At 44.1% G+C, this 21,969-nt stretch overlaps 1 protein-coding gene across 1 annotated transcript; it reads right to left on the reverse strand.

Annotated features, from left to right (window-relative positions):
- Nucleotides 1-11,175: 11,175 nt before the first annotated feature.
- Nucleotides 11,176-21,319, reverse strand: GMNC (geminin coiled-coil domain containing). Its single transcript, XM_048955251.1, has 5 exons — nt 21,259-21,319; nt 20,740-20,895; nt 17,679-18,271; nt 16,266-16,382; nt 11,176-15,382 (listed from the first exon to the last, which is right to left on the reverse strand). Exons 1-5 carry the CDS (start codon nt 21,317-21,319, stop codon nt 14,741-14,743), a joined length of 1,569 nt encoding a protein of 522 aa, XP_048811208.1. The 3' UTR covers nt 11,176-14,740.
- Between the last annotated feature and the right edge of the window lie 650 nt (nt 21,320-21,969).

Here is a 21,969-nt window from a genome sequence, read left to right on the forward strand (position 1 = left end):
GGACACCATTCCAGTGTGCCAGGAGCAGCCCTCAGTAGCTGTCCCACTCCTTGTCTCAATCAGGAGTCTGCAGGGGACTTTGCTATTGCAAACAGCTCACGCTATATTTGTTCTTCCTTATATTTTTACTCTCTCTTGGCTTAAACTTATGTTCATTGCTCCTTGCTTGTTCTGCTTCAAATTCACAGAACAGTTAAGTTCTCCAGCTTGTTTAACTAAAGGCTAAAGGGAGCAGAGCTTGGGGATTAGCCAAAAATTTTCCTAATTATTTTCTTGTTGAGGTGTGACGTGTGTAAACATCTAACTGCTTCCCTGTTGTGTGACTCATGGCCAAAAAACACATGCTCTCTGGAATATAGCAAGTTGCTCTGGTTTCAGCTGGGACAGAGGTGATTTTCTTAGTGTTTGGTGTCAGGCTGTGTTTTGGCATCTGCAGGACATCCATAGGTACGCAATCAGATCACTGCAGCTGTGGTGTGTGTATGCAAGGAGAATTTGCATCTATACCAGAACTACTGGTCATAGCACAAATATTTTTGAATGTAACTTGTGTTTTCATATTTCCAAGAGGATTCAAGTTCTCTTGAAGATACTGACCTAGAGAAGATCAGACTGTAACTGGAGGTACTTTTTTAAAAGTGGGTTGTCCTTCACTAAGCATAATTAAGACCGAGAGAACTGGTCGATAATTATTTTAATATAACTTAAAGTTGGTAAAGAATGGAAGATAAATCATTTAAGAAAAAGGTTACACTGAACTTTGGTTTTGACCAACTTCAAGTTACAAGCATCATTTTTCATAGAATCTCTTTCCTGCAGAGTAGTTACAGATGGGCAGTGAAGCCAAGAGCTGCTTCCTTACCTGCACAGCACATCACTACAAACCAGGGCTGTGCTTGTGACCTATCTTGCATTTCTGTCCTATTTTGCATCTTGCTTGAGCAAGAACATACACTACACCACTCTGACCAGAAGATGGCAATGAGAAATTAAAGTTTACTCTTAACTATTTCTTTATCAAGCATCGTGTAGTGATACATGAAGCTTACCACAGCTTGCATCAAAGACTTCGAAACAGATTTTTTTTTAATAATTACAAGATAACAGCTTCAATTCTATACTGATGAACTATTAGGGTAATGTCTGAGGGACAAGAGGTGGTGTAAGACCACTTTTCATTTAACTGACTTTGCATGGCTAGTTCCTAAAGAGGAGTAGTGTAAAACTGAGTGCTCCCTCTGACCTGCGTGAATTATCAGTTCCTTCAAACCTTTTCTGTCAACCAGGAGATACACTTTGTGCAGAGTCTTCACAAGATGACCTTTGCTGATCCCAAGGAAGTGAGATCTGTTTCCAGTAGGAAAAGAGAAGGAGACAATATGAATGCTGGGGAGGTCAGGCAGTGGCACAGGAGAAGTGCCACCAAGGGGAGGGAGTAAGAAGTTAGAGCCAGGCTGAGAGCTTGCCTTATCATGTAACTCATGCTTTTTCCAGCATATCTGGAGCTCAGGTCCTGCTGGCACTAGCTAGCTTGTGAACCTGTTACTCTGCAACTGCATTTTGGGGGAGAATAATTTGTGGGGCTCTCTCTGTTGAGGCAAGCCTATGGCAAGTGCTGAGCATAGTGATAGTATAATGTTTCAGGTTGGATATTAGGAAGATTTTTTTTTGTCTCAGAAACAGCAGTGAGGCATTGGCAAGTTGCTCAGGTGGTGGTGGAGTCACCATTCCTGGAGGTGTTTAAGGACAGGGCAGATGTAGTACTGAGGGATACTGCTTAGGGGGCAATATTGGTGGTAGTTGGATTAGATGAACTTAAAGTTCTTTTTCAACCTCAATGATTCTACCTGCCAGTGGTTAACTCTGACTTCCTTGTTCATACTCATTTCAGCTGTTACAATGAAGAAACTCCAGTGTCCTCTGCCATTCAGCTCAACAAAGAAGCAGCTAACTAAAGGTTGTTGCATAAATAATCAGATCCAAGACCCAAGACAACATCACTAACATATCTCCACAAGTGCCCTCAGTTCACTCTTTGCCTTTCCTTGGTTTTACACTAAATTGTCAGTGTCATTCACTTCTGTGGATGGCAGTCACAGCTCTGATTTTCTGAGACCATCCCTGCCTGTGCTCTGGCTGCATGGAGCTCTGCAGCAGAAAAGGGGTAATTGTTGGATAAAAATGTGGAAGTGGGGGCTTGTGTGTTAATGTGTGCGTTTGAGTTCTTGTATTCTTGTGCTTAGACAGGGGTTGTCCCTGATCTTTGACTTCCTGTTACAATTTGAGCTTTCCAAGCTTAAGTGAGGGGCCTACAGTGGAGACAAATCTAATTGGGAAATTCCTCTGCTGAAGAGAAAAATCAGAGACTGGGTTCTGCAGTCTTCACTTCTAATGTTCTTTGACAGGAAAACACCATAGAAAAACACGGGGGAAAAAAAAGTTCTGCTTTCCCATCTTTACTTTCTAGTTTTCTGCTTATTACAGGAAACTTATCATGTATTACATTCTTTCATATATAAAATATGTTCTGGCAACAGGTGTAGGGTCTCCAGTCTGACATTAGTGTTAGTACAGCAGGGCACGTGCTGGGCTTTAAAAGCCTGAGTCTGCAAAAGTGAGTGTCTGAGGATTCAGCCCTGCAAGATGTACACAGAAGCAGAACAGGTGGATGCTCTCCCATATTTTTCAGCAGAAGGGAAGTGCCAAGCAATCGAAACCTTTTACGCCATGGCAAGCAGTAAATAAAGGCTCTGATATTTTAAGCAGTAGGTTGTGCAACAGTCATAAAGGAAGAATAGGAGTTATGCCAGCACGCTGGTTATTCATCATTTCCGTCAGTCTCAAGTATTCAAGTTGTTCTTTCTCTCCTTTTATTTCTCAGCAAGCATTACTTTATTTTCTAGGGAGTACAGAAATAAGAATAGGGAATGAACATAATGATGACAAATGGCTGCTTTGGCCTTCTCTGAGAAGACTGTGATAACCTAGGCCTGGTCTTTGTGTGCTCCTTCTGCTTCACAGTACAAGTTCACCAAGGTGGCTCTGGACTGGCAGGCCTCCAAATTGCCGTGTGTCTGACATTGTTCGGTGGGAACACACTGTGCAGACCCAGGCATGCTCCTCTCTGACATCAGAGGCAAGAAAACAAAAGGCCTTGGTCTCAAGTCTGTTGGTTTCATCAATTCATGTTATGGTTGCCAGCTTCATCTTTAAAAAGACATTGCAACTCCAACACCAGATCTACTACAGCATTATCCGGTAAACCCCTCTTAATTTACCAGATACACAGCTGGCTTGGAGTTGATCAGTAATATTTCAATGCTTCGCCCTGGTTTTAAGTAGGGACAGTCAGCTGAGCATCAATAGATCACAAGTCATTTTCAATCTGTCTACCTACTTATGCAGCTTAAGTCTAGCTTTGGTGCAAAAAAGATTCCACCAGGCAGCTGATTCCATGCAGCTGGATCTCCCATGTGTGAGCACTTGCACTTGATTGCTCTGTTTCCCTGCCCTGTCTTTTGCTTCAAAGCTGAGAATAGCTTTCCTGAAACAATTTCAGCAGAACTCTTTTGCACTGGAAAAATGCGGTTTCTATGAAAATCAAAATACTTCAAGAAATGCTATTGATTTTGAGATTCCCACTTCAGGTAGAAAATCATCCTGAACATGTTGTAGCATTTTAATTTTAGGTTTTTTAGGTATTTTTTCAAAATGGATCAGAGGCTGTGTCAAGCCCTCCATAAAATAGAATCAGTCAACCACTTTCATCATAGCTTTAGGAGAAATCAGTCAACCTGTAAGTGGAAAGATTAGCAGACTTCTCAGGTTGATGTAAGGGATGAATTACGGTGGAACTGCATGGCAGTCTAACAGTGGATTTTTAATCAGACTTTGTGTTAAGATGTAAAACTGCTTTTAGTCAGCCTGGCCACAGCTCTCCACCTCTGTGTTAGAGAGCTGTGTTTGGACACCCAGCTCTTGCTCCAATATTTAAATGGGTATGAGGGTGGGAGTGAATGAAGGGAATAATGCTTGAATAGTTGTCAGTTAACGTTAACAACAGCTTGATTCTATCAGTGTAATGAAAGGTGATTTGTGAACCTGTATCCTGTCCTTCATCCCTTGATAAGGAAGTTCTTTCCTCTGAAATGCAAAAGTAGAAGTTTATGACGAACTTAGCCAAATTCGTGGAAGACAAGAAAGAACATTGCATCTTAGGGAGCTTCTACCTCAGAGTAAAGCCCCAGTAGTTTGGTCTGGCACAAATAGAATCCCACTCTGCTGTAAAATTGAAATAGCCTTTATATGAACTTTCTGCAGAGATGGGTGTTGTCCAGAACAGAGTGAAATCCTGCTCTGGGACTCAGAGCTATGATGGAGTCCTGGGGGGGGAGGAGAGGGGATGGGGGTTCACCCATGCTTACCTACTGGCATGTTAGGAACTGAAAGAGGAAAGGCTTTTTCCAGTTCGGGCTACCAATTGTGTGGACCAGCTGGGAAGTATTAAGTGGATTCTGAGCAGTTGGTGGCTTGTATCTGAGAGACAAACAATTACTCTGCTCACATTAAACATTAAACATGAAAGAATCACATTAAGATGCCATAGGAGAAAGGAGTTGAGTCTTTTTGATATTTTAATCTTTTCTTAGAAGATTTGACCCTGACATGTGTCTGACTTGATGCACTCAGTTATATTTTAAACAACAAGGATAAATTATTCTTTTGAAATCACGTTACTATCTAGCCAGGGTTAATACAGAAACCACCTGAAATGACCATCCTTTGAAATTCCTGGAGAAAGAGAGTGGCTGGGTGGGATTTCTGGCATTTGAACAGAAGGAAGAGGATGGGTTACAATGAAAATATGTAACCGTATATTACAGGGAGTACTGATGGACTGCACCCTGGGTATAGAGATGGCTAGTCTAAGATGGCTAAGTGACTCTATATGCATGTATGTGGCATGTGGAGATGTGGCTGATTGTAAGTGTGGGAAAAAAATCACTGAAATGTTATAAATTTGAGTTAGGAACTTACATAGAATTTCTTCTTTAATTTCTAGCTCAAGCAGAAGTAGTTTCATAGTTGAATCAAGTTACTGAGGGTCTTGTCCAGACAACTTCTGGTCTACAAGCAGGAGGTGGTACACCAACACCCTGTGGCCTTGCAGAAGTGTTTTCTGCTTTTAACATCATGAATTTTATATGAAAGTACAGACATCCTTACTGGTTTATGCTTGAAAGAGATGATAGATGAAGGCCAACCATTATACTAAAGAAAGATGACTGAATCCTGTTGCTCAGGTAATAGGCTTCAGTTTCATGGCAAATAAAAGCGGAAGAAAAGGAAAGGATGTTCCTCATCTGTAGCTGGATGGAAAAGAGCCCAGGAAACCATGACAGTCAAAATGATCAGCAAATGTAATTTTCTCCATGTCACTAAGCATTACTTTGCTTTCATGTCTCTTGATGTCCTGTTGCCTTAGAGTCAGAGAGGAGAGATCTTGGGTAAGTCATGCGATTTGCTTTCCACTAAAGACTTGCCAGGCAAGGAAATGGGCATTCAGCTGCCTTGGAAGAGTGTGGTTTGCTGATCCTATGGGCTACTGGCCAGTATGTTTGCTTTGTTCATTGTAGCCTCTAGTGGGATGCGAAGAGTGCCAGTCACGGATTTCATTAATTTCACCATCAGTAGGTCTGAATTCATTGCCACTAATACAATGCCTTTTTCTATGTGCTGTGCCAGAGGTATTTTTTTGACACCATGTGCGACCTCCTGTTATTCCTCAACAAATGTTGGCAGGCACAACACAGCCAGCAGAGCAAAACAGCACAGTGTGTCAGAAACTGCTGAGTGCATCCATGCTGAAATGAACAGCCAACCCCAAAGTGGGCAGAAAATAAAATCAGCATAAGGACTGAGTACTAATATTGCTTCCTTGCCCAGCTTTGCTGCCCTTTGCATGTGCTGTCTCCCTTGAACTGAACTCCTGAAACAACAGGAGTAGATTGTATTCATTTCTATGCTGCGAGAATGCAATTGTTTATGGATGTTTCAAAGTTCAATAGGCTTACCTATCAATTTACCAATTAGTTCTTTCCAATAAGCTGATATTGATCCTGCTTTTTGCCTTCTGCAGGCACAGTTTGACAAGGTCAAATCACAGTGTTTTTTATCACTCTATAACCTGCTCTTCTCACACTGAGGTATAGTTTCTTCCCTCCTTTTTTTCTGTGCACTTGCTGCTGTTGAAGAGGGGAGCAAGAGGGAGTGGTACAGTTAGTGGCAGAAGTAGTTGTAAAGGCTTTAGCAGATCAAATGTAGGACAGGACTATGTGGTGTTGCAGGGCACTTCTGTAGGGGATGCTGGTTTGTTTCTCATTTATAATCCCCCCACAACTTGTGGGAGCAAGCACCTGTGCCATCCCAGAAACTCCTTACCATGCTAACTCTATCCTACTGTGCCTTTGTTCAAGAATGGTTCAGCTCCGTCCCTCAGACTAATACACAAGAACATTTGGGCTCATATCTTCTCATGGAGTTCTACTTAGCATCTCTCAGTTATGATGAAATTAAGTTGGTCTGTCTTAGGATGACCATAGTAGGATGCAAGTGCCCACAGAGCAGATTCATGCCGGGACACCCTGTGCACTCTGTCAGAGCTGTTTGTGTGCTCAGTATGGGGCACTGGACATGAATCTGGAGACATGTTCCTCTGCCAACACACTTTTCAAGAAGGCAAAGGAACAAGAAATAGCTTCAATACAACCATCCTGTAAGCCTGGTTCTGCAGAGAATTGCCATTTTTTTGGCAGCAAGGAGGGCATTTTAAAACCAATGAGAAAATGTAATGGACTGATTTACTTGGATGGTTCAGTATTTCTTTGACTTTAGCCAGGGGAGGCCGCAAAGGGGGTAGAGAAAATCAAAATAGAATGCAACACAAGGCTTGTTTGTATGCACTGGGGCTTGCAGACACTTTCTGGACTTGTACCCACATGTGGGCCAAGTGGGAAAGGAGGACAGCTAAAAGAGAAAGAAAGCTGCTCTTGCAGCAGCAGAATGACTTCCACTGTCAGCAGCTGTGGGTGATGCCGTGCAGCCTAGAAACGTTTTTGAGCAAAGTGTGTCAGATGTGCTTATGCCTGCGTGTTCATTTGTCCTCTTGGCAATCGTGACCCTTTGCTGGGGATTTTTGGTTGCAGCTCTTCTGACTGCATCCTCCTCTTGCTCCCCATGGAGGGTCGGTGGAGCCGGGCCCACCAGGTGGCACTGGTGAGACGAAATGCCCGTCAGAAGAACGGCTAGAAAAAGGCAGGGCCTTACAGGCTGTGCATTTAGGGACAGAGATGTAACTAAACTCATATCCCCACTGCAATAGGAAGCACAGTGTTGCATATCTGGAGCAGCAGCAGAATGATTTCTAGAACAGCTCCTGGATATGTAATGGCAGAGAAACCTCAGCTGGGAGACTGTCTGGTCTTGTCCTCTATCGTGCTATGGTCTCTGGCTGTACTTGAATCCTTTGACCTCTATGGTAGAAAACAAAGACCACAACTCACTGACTGCTTTTATTTTTTTTTTCCTCTGCTGTCCTTTTAATATTGATATCCAGCAGCCTAAACTCTATTGCATCTGCTTTCGCAGCCTGTGTACTCTGGGCAAATCCTTCAAAAACCTGATTTAAAGAAAAAAAATAAAAATAGTTGGGTATTGACAGCTTTTCCTTCTCTGGTTGACCTAAAAAAAAATATTCTGGAAGTGGTCTTGGCTTCTGGAGTTGTGGTATAGTGTGTATAGTGTGCATTCCCCCTGTGAAGTCTAAATTAGATTAGGACTTGTTTTACAGGAAATCTTAGATAATGTCTACCTGTGTCACAGCTCAGCTCTTTGGGTGTAGCCCAGTAGTCTCAATAGCCCATGATTTACTGCCACCAGTGGAATGAAACAAAATCACTTTCTCTGATTTATATCCTCTATTGTAGTTAAATATTTACACAGTATCAAGATCTTAGTAATTGAATGGCTAACTGATAGGCAGCAAGTGTTTATACACCTCTGAAATAGCCACAGGGCCATTGAGGCAATGATATTTCATACTGATAAAAGGTCTTTTAGTAAGAAGAAACTTAAAGCTGTTTCAGCTCCATTTTGTTCTCAGGGATTGCACTAACTCATGCAGATTTCAGTGGGTGCTGCAATTTTCAGACTGAAAAAAAGCCCCACTTATTTCAGAAAAAACACTTGTGCTGAAATGAGACAATTATGGAGGAACACGGCAGTTTTCACACAACAGTATTGTTGAATGCTTCAGCTAAGAAGGCAAGAATAAACATCAGATTGGTATCAGCCTTTGAGGGAAACTGAAGCTAGCAGATTTAAACAATACCTACCAGTATTAAATCAGGACCTTTTTCCATTCACTTGCAGAAAGGTGTCATTACATATTTCATGACCCATAGGTAATGAAAATTAGCCCTGTTTCCTGAAGCAAGAAGGGATCATTTAATTCCTACTTGTTCTGTTTAATTCCACATCCAGGTGAGGAAACTGGAATTGAAAGCAGGTACAACAATTGTAAATGACTGCAAATACTGCCAAGCTAAATTCTAACTTCTTTTACAGCAGTATTCTGAGCTTCTAAGTAGAGCTGCTCTGGGTTATGCATTGTTAGTCTGGGGCTGGCCAGTGGTGTCTATTTCACAGAGAAAGGAGTTGCTTGTAACTTCAAACTGTGTAGTTTTATAATGAAAGATATCAACACTTTTAAAAACAAAATAAAACTGCATGGAACCTTTCTACTTATATTGACTTCTCCTTTTAATCACTGCTTGGAACTGTCAGATTTTTGAACTGATGGGATTCAAATTGGACTAGAAAGGTAAAGAAAACGAGATTGATTGGCAAGTGAGTTCTTATTTTGTCTTTTGATTACAAAAATCTTCACAGCAGGTGTCTATAATAATGTAATGTATTATATCTATAATGTATCTATAATGTAATTCTGGAGTGAATGTTGTGAAGTGAAGAGATGCTAAACATTTCAGGTCCTACTTATGATAGTGTGACTTCAGATAATAGAAGAGGGAAGGCTATCTGGGGTTCTAATAAGTAGAAACAGAATTCAGTTCAGACTAATTAAGACTAAGTATAATTTCCAATATAATAAATGTTATTGATATCTGGATAGTCTATCTAACCCTAGATTAAAAAAAAAAAAAAAAAAAAGTAATGCTGATTTTGACTTTCAGAACAAGTTTCTCTAAGGTCCAGACGTTTAACTTGTATGTAAGTGAAACGTACGATGCTTAAGATTAAAGGGGATGCTGCTGCTTAGAGATCACAGGGATTTCTTGATCTTATCATGCTAGCTGGGAGCAGCAGAATCTCCCTTATGTAAGGGAAGGTTTCTAAATGGCATTTTAACCACACCTGCAGTGATTTGTAGTAGGATACTTTGGGTTGCATCCTTTAGGCTGAGCGTGGCTGTTAGCCAGCTTGCTTGCAACCCGGGCAGTGGAATGCAATACTGTTTGTACCGGTAAATCATGACTGCTTTACCGAGATGCAGCTCCATGCACACAGCATCTCTCTCTGGATCCTTAACCCCAGGCATTTCACCTCGCAGGGTCCTTTGAGCAACGGCAGCTGTGCTGCTCCTCCTGCCTTGCCACATGTGCGTTGCGCACATTGGGAGTGCAGCTGCGGGATCTGTCCCAGGAGACGCTCGGAGCGCCGAGCCGCTGGGCGGCCCGTTTCAGCACCATGGACAGCGGCGCCACCCACCACGGGCAGCGGCTGCGCTCCAGGTGCGCCGCGGGCACGGCGGGATGCGGCGCTGCTGGGTTCGGTGCGCAGCTGGGAGGTGCAGCTTCTGCTCTGTGCTCCGACCCATCCGAAGGCACACTGCGTGCCCTTGAAAACGTTGTGTAGTGCTCACGCTTCCGGTTTCTGTCGTTCTTAACGGGGAATAGTGTGGTGATGGTGGTGGAAGATGTTGGATGTGTAAGTAGGACTTTTAGATGTTCGTTTATTAGAGTGTGTTCTCTCACTGATAAGTTTCTGAGGAGGATATTGGGAGTTTCAACTAACCGTGCTGGTATCACTGGTGCAATCTGTGAGTGGGGATTTTGAATGAATCGAGGAAAAGTTAAGGCTCAGCCCAGATACTCGTGCCTCTGGTGATTTTTATAGTCTGTTCCTTGCACTCCACTCTTGTGTTGATTTCCCTGGGCTGCAGTGCACGTAAATATTTGGCCTTGAAATAACTCAATGATGCACAAATAATGGACCAGAGGAATGACAGGAGAGATTGTATTTTAGGTGAATCATGGCTCATCCAAAAATTATTTATAGACTGCCCTCTCTTACGGGATGTTATCTACCTGGCAATAAGTCAGGATGTTTATGAATCAACTGCTAGACTTACTGTCTTTTCTATAGGACAAATGAGTTTAAACATTAGGGTTCACTTTGTGTCTCTTCATAAGCAATAAAAAAATCTCACATTTCAATGAAAAATAGATCTCTCTGGTCCTAACTGGCGTGTGGTTACTAATAAACCTTCCTACGATCAGAGAAGAAAGTTAATAAGTAATGTAGTCTTACTTTTGGTGTCGACTACAGCTGACTAAATGGAGATTTATTTTCTTTACTCGTGCTTTTCTTTCATCTTCAGTCTCTTTACATCACACCTCGGTACTACTTTATAATTCATCACTACAGAATCAAAATCAAGAGTACGCTGAGTACTATGATGAGTCAGGTCACCCTTGATCACAGTGCTCAACTGACTAGGAAAGAAGGTACAGGTCTATTAAGTGATAGTCTGATGCTGCAAAAGCAACAGAAGAAAAGCACAGCACTTCCCTCTGCCTTAGTTGCTTTGTAGCATGGAATCCATTTGAGTCTAAACAGTGATGGATCACCAGAATGCATTGTGCAAGCCCAGACCGAACCTGGCATGTGCATGGCTGTTGTATGTTTACCTCTAATGTATTGTGATCCTTTTTTTGTGGGCACTTGTTACCAGGAAGTAAAGGTCCCTCTCAGTCCTCTACAGAGCCACATAAGCTGTAGGTGTTACCTTGTGCAGCGTGAGCAACAGGTCTTCTGTTTAACAGATGCTTAAGTGTGAAGGTGTGGGCAGATATGCGCCAATTAGATGTTATTTGGAGTTTTATTAGGCATAACTTAATGACGCAGGTAAAATTGATGTTTACAGATAATCACAGTGCTTTTCAATCACAAAAATCAAAACATGGAGTGTTAAATTAAGTTGTTACTGTTAGCATACATTCTTAAAAACGTGGGTCGTTTTAAATGGTGCAGCTGCACGTTACATTCAGAAAATAAATGAACCTCAAATAAAAAAATAAAACAATATGTTAATACAAAATGGATATTTACAGATAACGAAGTTCACCACTGTCCAAAGAACCTCCCAGTCAGGCTTCCCCATCCTAGACACTTACATGCCTGAGGATGCTCCTAGGCAAGAAGGAACTTCTCACATTTGCAGCAGCAAGAATAATGTTTTCTTGTTAAACTGTTATGAACTGGTTCGTGGTGTAGAAATCAAAGCACAAAAACAAACAGGTATACCAGAGCTGATATCAGAACTTAGAACCCATTCTGCTTATAGAGTAATAAAAAAAGCAAAAGAATTTCAGTACTCATCTGGAGGCCAACTTGCTTATTGTGCATTGGTGCTAGAACAGCTTGTCTGCACTGCTCAAAAAATGATGCTGTTATGGGAAAAGAAAAAATAACCCTTTATTTGCTTGTATGTCTTTTGTTTCCAGTGTGCTCCTTCCATAGCAATCAGCAGTACTGTTCCCATGGAGCAGATGACAGACACCTTTTCTCACCCAGGTGTCCAAACCAGGCCTTTGAGTTTGTATGTGCAAACAAGGAGCAGCACTGTGGGACTCTCTGCCCAGACGAGCTCCAGTAAACCAAGCACAGACAGAAATCCCTACCACAAGATCTATGCCTTCACGCTGAGCAAAACTCAGGAGCTCACAGCAAACAAAGAGGATACACTCAGGTACATAATTCACTGAACTATGTTCCTATATCTACAGATTATTTACTATGACAAGAGGACCGGCCAACTTTGTACAAAATGCTCTACAGGTACAAGAATTGTTTGGTTCCACTGAAACCCTACTTGGGATTGTATCAAAGATCTGACAGCTTTGTGCTGGCTCTTCGCAGAGGTTTTCACATGAAGTGATCTGAAAAATGTGGAAAGGAAATGTCAAGTGGAGAAGTATTTTCTCTCTTTAGAGAAAACAAAACCTGATTAAATGTTTGCTGACAAAACAAATAATGTATTTGCTACTGCTGTTCACTGATAGCATTCGAACACGACAGCAGTAGTATCCAGTAGCATTAAAATATATAGAACTCTCTCACGTAACTTTTACAGCTGCTTGGTGGACATGGTATGTACAGCTATGTTGAGTGTAATCCTCTGGTCACACTTCTATTAGCTATATGCTGTTAATTCCACATCACCACACAAAACAGGGTTTCTCATCACTTATTCAAGTCAAGGTCAGGCAATTTCTAGACTGTCACACGCACCAATAAAAGCTCTGGTGACAAGTGTTTTCTTCAGTGCTACCTTATAAAGTAAGGCAAGAGGAGATCAGCAGAAAAAAATTGCCTTGAGAAAGAAATTAGCTGTTTGTAGGACAGGTTTTTTTTTTTTTTTTTCTGCTTCCATCTGAATACAGAAAAGTGCTATAGAAACAGTGGTCTTGTCTGACCAGATTTATCAGCTGACCACATTTTTACTGACTACAACAAAAGCCCAGAACAAATCACTGTATTTATTCCCTGTGTGGTGGTGGTATTTTTATTTCAGTGCAATACTGCCTACAATCAATGTTTTCAAATTAGCTATTGTGGGAGTCTGCCCTACGACTTCAAAGTAACTACAGAGAAATACAGTTATTTAAGTCTTTTGGGAAACCACTACATGGAGAATCCCAAATACTGCAATTCCAAGGCACGAGAAATAGTTTTATCCTTCAAAGATAAAATACCTAGTTGTCTATAGAAAAAAAAATATGCCCACTGGAAGGAAATGCCCTCATGTGGTTATTTTTAAATTATCTAAGTGCTTCCTGATCTTACTGGGGCCATTCTGAAAGCCAGAATAATCAAACTGCTCCCTTCATTTCCAATCCTTAAGTATCAAAATACTATATAGCAGAAAACAAAGGTAATATGAAACATGACCAGTGAACTTACTTCATGTCAGTTGACTTCATATAATTAGTAGTATTTAGAAAAAAAAAGTCCTGCACAGTGCTGGAGCACCTTCTTGTCAGAGGTTTTTAAAGCATCCTTAAGGCAGTCATAGTCTTAGCTATGCCTGCCTGTCACTGCTGCCTGATAAAGACATGGAGAGGTAAGAGATGGTGCTGAAGGTTGTAGTTTCCAAACACTAACCACTATGTGATACTGCCTCCCCAAGCTAGGAGAAATGCAAACATTTCCTACAGGAAGCATGAAAGATACAATGGGAAGAGGAAGCAGACCTTACTCAGGGCTGAGGTTGACTTCAGGTAAATCTCTGTACGATCTCATAAATCAGGACAAAAAAGTAAACAAGTTGTTCCCTAGAAACAAAACCTCTGGTTTCACAAGTGCAAAATAGACGAAATGAAGCTGTACAAAGCACTTTTGAAGCCAGGAGTGGCTTCCTTCTATGAAAGCATCCAGTCTTCAGCTGGTGAAGGGGGGAAGAAAATCGGTGAAAAGACTAGTGGGATGGTGCAGCTCAGGGGAATGCATCCTTTGCAGAAAAAGTGCTCTGAGTGTGCATTAACCACAGATGAGAAAATGTCTGCCACAAACACAATGGGCCAGGGCATTGGCTGGTGGTGGCAATGTGTCACTGTTCCAACTGCATCTCCAAATCTGGTTCTTGTTCTGTAGCTTAAGTTGGTGAGAAACAGGGCTCTAACTTCTTAAACTCCTTTCATCTGGCAGGTAAAAGACCTTTACATAGGTCTTTTACATACAAAACATAACAGAGAGAACACTTTTAATCATAGCAGAGGAAAATCTCCTAAATTTGATGAATCACTTGCAGTTATGTATCCTCCAGGCAATAGAAGCAAGTCTTATCTTTTTTTGAAGAGCCCTCAGAAAACGACAGCACTATGTGACTGTGAGTAGGTCAAGCTAATGTAACATACAAACAAAAATGTATGGGTTGCCTTAATCCAAGGCAATCTATGTAGCTGAGAGACCCAAATCACTCAGACACTGCTGATCCTCAGCCAGAGATTGATGTCATTTTTGTCATCTGTGAATGTCAGAGAGATGCTGTTCCCAAAGTGTATTCTCCAATCCCTTCCACCTTGATGAACGTGGGAGCAATCATCAGTGCTGAAAGTAGTCGAGGCTGACAGTCATCAGTTAACAAGGAATAACTGATGATAGAAAAAACACGATGCAAGAAAAAAGCATGCTTCTCAACACAGGCACAAGAGAAGTATGCCCTGTCTGTACATTGGGCCTAGGGCAGATGTATGTCCCACTGAGATCTGGAGCCACATCTGTGAAAATCTGGGAGGGAATCATGAGCATGTGTGTAAAAGCAGCATTTAACAGAGCCCAGAAGGACTTCTTTCTGAGAGACAAGGCTGAACTTGTCTTGATCACAAGATGAAGTGTCTGTTTCCTACATCCCTCATGGCTGACCCTTGACACAGGTGCCTCATTCAGCCTGTTTAGGCACCCAGGTGAATCTCCATCCTCCATCATCTTCTCTGCGCACAAAAGCTTGTCCTTGTTGGAAGGTGTGTGTTCTCACATTGCGGTGAGGACTTAGAAATGTTGTGAAGGCCACTTCTGTTTTGTTAGGTGACAAATTGTTAGTCAAATATGGCAACTCATAGGCTGGAAGGGAGGAAATGCTTGGCTCCGGTGAGGAGGTGTGTGGTGCTGAAGGAAACTGAGAAAGGAAGGAAGAGTCCTCACTGTATGGATGGGTACTGTCAGCTGGAGGCATGTGGCTGCAGCTGTATGCTGCTGCCACTGCTTCACTGTGGTCATAGTCGATGGCTTCACCAGGGCTAAGGCAGTATGTGTCTTTTCCAAGGTCCGAAGTCAAGGCACTGTAGTTAGCTGAAGATTCATCAATGGTGTTGACATCTTTTAATCCTAAAGTCTCCAAGACCCAGCTGTCCACAGCAGGGCTGGCTTGCCCTTCACAGGCAGAGAATTCATTGAAGAGGTTCCTTCTAGCTTTAGAAGCATGAGGAGTTTCTTGAAGAGCAAAGCAGTAGTCCTCTTTTAATCTCTTTTTGGTGTTTTTGAGAATAGTAGAGGTTTTTTGGCTGTGGCAGGATAGCACTTTCTATTAAAAATAAATTGAAAAATGGAGAGAGGTTAAAAGCTCATTTTTCTAATTAGCAGTAAACAACATATTTCTGACCTTTAATGTTAGATAAATAAGACAGTTACCACTGTCTCTGTAAAAGATACTTTCTTCCACCCTTCCTCCTTAGACGCATGGATACGACTAATTATTTTGTCCTTACAGCCTCTGCAACAACATAGTCTCTATAAGAGAAGAATTCGACAATGTCAATAAGGCCTGTACTTTGATTGCATTCTCATTCAGTAAGGCGTGAAACGAGAGCTCCTGCCTGGCTGTGCTTCTGTGTGCTGCAGGTGAGTGCTGGGGGGGAACATGGCAGCATGACAAAGAGGGAGGATGCTGAGGTAAGTCATGCTGGGGCAGGTGTGATCTTGGCCAGGGAGCTCATGGAGCTGCAGCTGCCATGACTTTAAGAGTTTCTTTTCACAGGAAAGTCTGGAATAGGTGTTCTTTGCTTTTTTAAGAAGATCAGTGTTCTCACGCAAATAAAATGTGCCACTGGAAGGTGACCGAAATGAATCATAGAACATAAATCATCTAAAATGTTAAAAAAAAATAAAGAAAAGGCTTTTCAGAAGGGGTAAATGACAAAGCAGGCAAATTCAAGGAATATTTTGATACATTCCAATTTGAACTTTTCACCGAAGAAACAGATTTGGGACATAACACTATTACTTTCCTCTACTTAGAACCTAAACTTAACCATGCTATGGGCTATATTGTCTGCACAGTTTGAACCTAATAGGATCTCACCAGGCAGGTTGTCTGCACTCCTAGACCTTCCATGTATTTGAATGGCATGTATCTATTCAATTTGTTTCTCTTGCACACGACTATACAACAGCTCTGAACACAATACCTTAGCTTTTTCTTCTAAACATTTAACCAGGGCAGAATTCAGGTACTGTCGGAGGTTATTATTTTCTTCATGTAACCTAGCAAGTTCCTCTTCCTTCTGAAGCAAAGTGTCTTGAAGCTGTGGAATAGAGATACTGATGAATAGGTGTTGACTCTGTAACTTAATAGCAATTGCACTATGGTACAGGCTGCTTGGATTTGATGAACAGGGTGTTTGCTTTGTGAACTCAACCCATCCCCTTAAGCCTCTTGCCTCTGTTAATCTAAGTGGCATGACTGTTCAGTTTTCACTTTTGACTTCTTTTATTCTTTATCAAGTGTTTGAAAAGATTACTCTGGGGAAGGAATTTATTTAAAAAAAAAAAGACTAAGTGCAGAATAACAGCAGAAAAGAATTACGGGTGAACAGCCAGAAACCATCACGGTCAAAACAGCAGTTACCAGATCTCCTCCTGAGATGCAGCAAGCATCCCTTTACATCCCTTTCATTCCACTCTGTAGTTGGTTGGTGGGGGAAAGGAGATGGAGCTGCAGGCAAACAATTGATGGTGCTTGTATGCAGAAAGAAGATGCAACTGCCATTCTTTACAGTAAAGTGCTACTCAGGGACTCCTTCAATCCTGGACACCACCCTGCCAAGTGAAGTTCATGTACCTAAGACCTGGTCCCAGCAACTGAACAAGTATGTTTTATTTGCAGAGCCCTAACAGAGAATGGGTCTTTGCAGAGACCTCTGCTTCCTGACCTCTGCTCTGGAAACTCTGTTAAGAGGACTAAGGAGCTCCAGTGATGGATCCCAGAGACCTGCTGACCACAGGATGATAATTTAAATGATTGAGGTGGAATCAGAGGTAGATTGAGGTAGAATCAAAGAAAGCACCCTAACAAGGGTTCGATTACAGGGACCTTAAAGATGGTATAAAAGTTTCTATCATCTTCATTATATCAAAATACCATCCCAAGTATCTCATCAGAATGATCTTTCTGGGATTCTTCATCTGGAACTGGTCAGTATCATTCTGCTGCTTGATGTGATTTGCAAAGAAAAGAGGGAAAATAACAAGGAAATGCTTGTTGGTTAAAATGATTGATCCTTCACGTGAGTAGGTGATTCTGGGGAACAAAGTCCCATGACAGTAATCGTCGTGGGTTCAGGAAGACATAGATAATATATTTCTAATTAACAGCATGAGGTTCTGCAACATCAGAGCCTAAGGGATTTCCCAGCCGTGTCCCTGGGCTTCTGCGGCGCCAAGGTGCTGTACGAAGGGAGAGACGTACAGGGAACCTCATTCGTGGAATGACACGGGGGGGAGGGGGGAAGGGGGACGCTCACGTCAAGAAAAGACCAAAAAACGCCCAAAAGCAGAGAAAGGCGAGTCTGCCACTGCCCTTCGGGGAGCGGGGCCGTTACCTGCTTGTTCCTGTAGAGCTGGGAGGACAGCTGGTCTCCCCGCCACGCCTCCTCCTGGCCAACGAGCTCGGGGACGAAGAGCCGGCCTGTGCGACAGCACAGCGGGGTCAGTCCGCTCCGGCCGGCCGGGGCTGGACCCCTCGCCCCCCGCCAAAGCGCACTTACCCGGCGGCCGCGCCTCCCGCCGGCCCTGGCCGTGCTCGGGCGGCTCCGCGGCGCAGACGGCGGCCCACGTCTCCTTGGAAACCCCGGCGGGGACGGGCCAGGGGCGAGCGCAGCCCTGGCCCCCGAGGAAGCCCGGCTCCGGGCACGGCCGGCTGCTGCTCTGCGGAAGCAAAGGGTCGTAGCGAAGGGGCGGCCGGCGGCTGAGACCCCATCCTCTGCGCGTACCGGGGGGGCGGGAGGCGGTGTCAGCCCTGCCCCGGCGCTCCCCCCCGGGCCAGCTGTGGTTCGCTCAGGTGCCCGGCGCAGGGAGCCCCGTGTGCCGCTCCGGGAGCCGGCCGCTTGCTCGCCCCCCTCCCGGCTGGCAGCGCTCCGCAGCCCCCCGCTACCGCCGCTGGGCACCGTGCGGTGCCGCCCCCGCGGCAGAGGGGCTCCAGGCAGAGGTGTGCCGAGAAGAGGGCTGAGTTTCCTGTGATCCCTTGGGAAATATTACTGTCCCGAGCGAGTTTTAGAGGAGGAGGGGAGCTGGGCTGTTCTTGGCCAGTCCTTTCCTCCCACCTCGTGGGATCGATTCTGCTCTTAAAGCTGCACAATTTTAGCAGTCACCTCCAGGCTGCTTGCTCTACTCTGCCCCCGCGGTTCTACAGGAGTCCCAAACTGCACAGTAGCAGAGCCTGGGGTTGTTTCTTGAGTCACCCCCCTTCCCTCCTCCAAATAAGCACGACGGCGGAGCCTGGAGCCTCGAGAGGGGAAACTGCTCAGCCAAGGGGAGGCACAGCAGCAGAGATTGCTCTTGCAGGTGGTGGAGAGCCGTCTTCCTTCTCCATCTCAGAGGGCACAAAACCTCCTGCAAGCCCCCAAGGCAAAGAGACCAGCTGCTCCTTTTCTGCCTCCAGGTCGAGAGAAATGCAAAGAGCACTTACCATGTTAGTGGTAGAATGAAATGCAGGTCTTGGGAGTACGTTTAAAGCCCCAGCGAGGTTTAAATGGCTCTGAAGGAGGGGGAGAGGGGGGAGACCGAGGAGGCGAGTTTAATCTAAAGGAGCTCCCAGTGACGCCTCAGAGCTCTCCTGAAACCCAGCAATCTGATTTGGTGCAAAGCTGTCAAACTTGTGACGTGAATAAACAGCAAACTTGCTGAAATCAAAGTCATTCTGGTCCCACAAATCAACACAAGGAAGGAGGGAAAAGAAAAGAAGGAGAGAAGGAAAAAAGCCTCCACACACTTCAGGACAGCACTGAGCTAGTGTGTCTGACTTTCACTCTGGGAAATGAGGAGGGATCCTGGGAGGCATCCCACATATTCAGAGCAAGGCTGCTGGTGTTTGCTGTTGTTGTGTTTGAGGTTTTCTGTTTGTTTGTTTTGTTTTGTTTGTTTGTTTTTAATTTTGATTTATTTGCTTGATTTTAAAGCTTTGCTTGCAGCTGTAAAATCCAGCAGGAAGAAGCAGGTTTGACCAGCATGTCTGGCTAACAGAGTGGGTTTTCCATGGCTTCCCAGGGATGTGTAGAAGCAAACGTGATCCAAGCAGCTCTGTGAGCAGTTTTGATGAGGAAGAAGGTGCAGATTTCAGAACAACACAGTCTGCAATGACACTGAAACAGCCTCACTTTATAGAGAATCAGTTTGCTGTTAAGCCTCAGGCTTCCTGGAGGAAACCTGAGGATAAAAATGCAGTATAAATGGTGTAAAATTTACTATCACAACTGTAATATAGCAAAAGTCACATGCGGGTGTATGAAAGATTGTCTGCATACACAGTCTGTTTAGAACTGACTCAAATCAATTCCATGACAATCAAAATCCATAAGTAGGCTTGAAATTGTCCCAGGGGAAACAACAACAAAAAAAAAGACAAAACAAAATCTGAGGATAGTCTGCACAGGGGTTGGTGTGAATAAAGCTACCAGCAGAGCAGTTGGTCAGTCAAAATCCTGCTCCTGTCATGGCTAGAGCTGTTGAAGGGAGGTAACCCAACCTGCTTGAGGATACAATCTGCAACCAGTCAAGGGTGAGGCTGAGCCAAAAGCAGGCCAGGCTGGCGTATGGGATGGCTTTTCATTCCCCCCCCCAGAGGATGCTTGGTGCTGTTACCGTATGAGCAAGGCTCAGGGACAATAAAAACCAAGAGGGCTGCTTGTCAACCATTCTTTTCTTACTGGCATACTTTCCTAGGTTGCTGCCCAAGGTAAACTGGCAGCAATGCCAAATTAAATCACTGCCATCACCTCCCTTGATTATGTTTTCTTCCAACTGAGATATTTTATAAAGGGCTCATGCTCCAGAGCCACACCACACCCGGCCTCTTGTCACCTGGCTACAGCAGCTTTCCAAACTCCAGCTCTGCATTCAATACACTCAGTAACTACTACAATATCCCACACTCTTTGGGTGCCAATGCCTCTTCTGCTTGGCTGGAAGGACTCTAGCAAGGAACACAATCTCTATAAAATGCTTTCAAAGGGCATCAAAGTTCTGCACTACTGTTCTTAGTGTGTTTTATTCCCTTTTCCCTCCAGTTGGATGACTTGGAGGCCTCCTAGAACACTGTGGAAGCGCAGGCTTCCCCACCTCAGGTGAGGATGGTGATCCCCAGGCCAGGAAGGGCCTGTAGGCAGCAGACAAAGCCAAGAGAGACTAGAGCTCAAGGCTGTGGGCACCCAACAGGAGCGGGCCTGATCCAGGCAGCCTTGAGGGCAGACAGCAAGCTCCTCAGAAGTGCTTCTTGAGGCACTAAGGCCCCACGGGGCCTCCTTGGCTCCAGCAGCCCCTTTGGACGCCGCAGCCCCGGCCTCAGGCCGCCCGAGAGAGCGGCCATCTTGGGGCAGCTCTAGAGGCACTCGAGCGCCGGCCCCGGCCATTGGGGGAGGCGATCGGTCCTAGTGACGTCATCACTACGCGCCAGCACAGCGGGGGGAGGAAGTGGTGGCTGCGAGGGGTGTTTGTGAGCGTCCTGCTTGGGCGCGGATCTTCGTGCCTCCACGTGGGCCTCTCTTGGCGTCTGCACGCGGCCTGGGGGCAATGTCCGGCCCTGAGGGGCAGGTGGAGAGGAGTCTGCAGTGGGGAATATGGTGGAGCGGGTGTCCCTGCATAAGGCTTGTCCCCTGTAGGCTCCCCGGTCATCCTTTTAGTCACAGACTGCCCCAAAGCAGACCAACAGACGCAGAGTTTCCTTCCTGCTTTGTGGGTGTGGGGACAGGTGCTGCTGGTCCACAGCTGCTGCTAGATGGCCGTTTTCCTGGCACGGTGCTGGTGGCTCTGTCTCTGCTTCCTCTCAGCAGAACTTTATGCTCAGGCATGCTGTTTGCTTTTGAGTGACGAGTATGGATGCTCTCTTTGATTGAAAATGAGGTATGAAGTAAACCTGTGTTCACCCCATTGTTGCATCTGTGGAGCTGGCATCATATTGGTTTTTACTGTTGGCTTTTCTTTCGCTGCTCAGATAGTTCTTTTTGAGTCCCTGCACCGTGGTTTCCATGCCCGAGAATTAAGGATGGTATGTGGGTAAAAGGCACCGAAACAGAGCCCAGGTTCCCATAGGTTTGATGACTGACTTCCTGTCCAGGAAAGGCAAATGCAGTTGGTCTAAGAGGGAAAAAGCTAGTTTTGCAAACTGGTGTGTGGATGTCACAAGTGATGATAGAAAAGCTTCAGGTCATGGCAGCAGTTACACATAAACATATTGTGTAAAACAAGACCCAGTAACGATCACTTGCTAATTCTTCTACAGTTTGAGACAGCTGCTTGCTTTCAGGGCTCTTACTGCTTGTTGTAGTTAATCTTGCACTTCAGTTGCAAATAACATTCATGGATGAAATGTTTATAAAGACTTCAGTATTACTGTTGGATTCAGTAGAGATATGCTTATTGGTGTTTTAATATCTAGTATGTTCTTTAAATATGATTTTTCTTATTATAATGATGAAAGTAATCCTCCTGGGATCTTTATTATGTGACTCATTTCTATGTAGAAATGGCTACAAAATTACATTTGGATCTTTGTGAAAAGATGGTAAAGAGAAGAAACAGTATATTTGCATGTAGTTGAAGTCATCTTTTATACCAGACTTACCTCTCTGTGTTACTTTTCATGCTAACACCTGCACAGGTGTGCAGACTCATTCCAAA

This window comes from Lagopus muta, chromosome 9 (genome assembly GCF_023343835.1).
Source record: "Lagopus muta isolate bLagMut1 chromosome 9, bLagMut1 primary, whole genome shotgun sequence".
NCBI classification, from domain to species: domain Eukaryota; kingdom Metazoa; phylum Chordata; class Aves; order Galliformes; family Phasianidae; genus Lagopus; species Lagopus muta.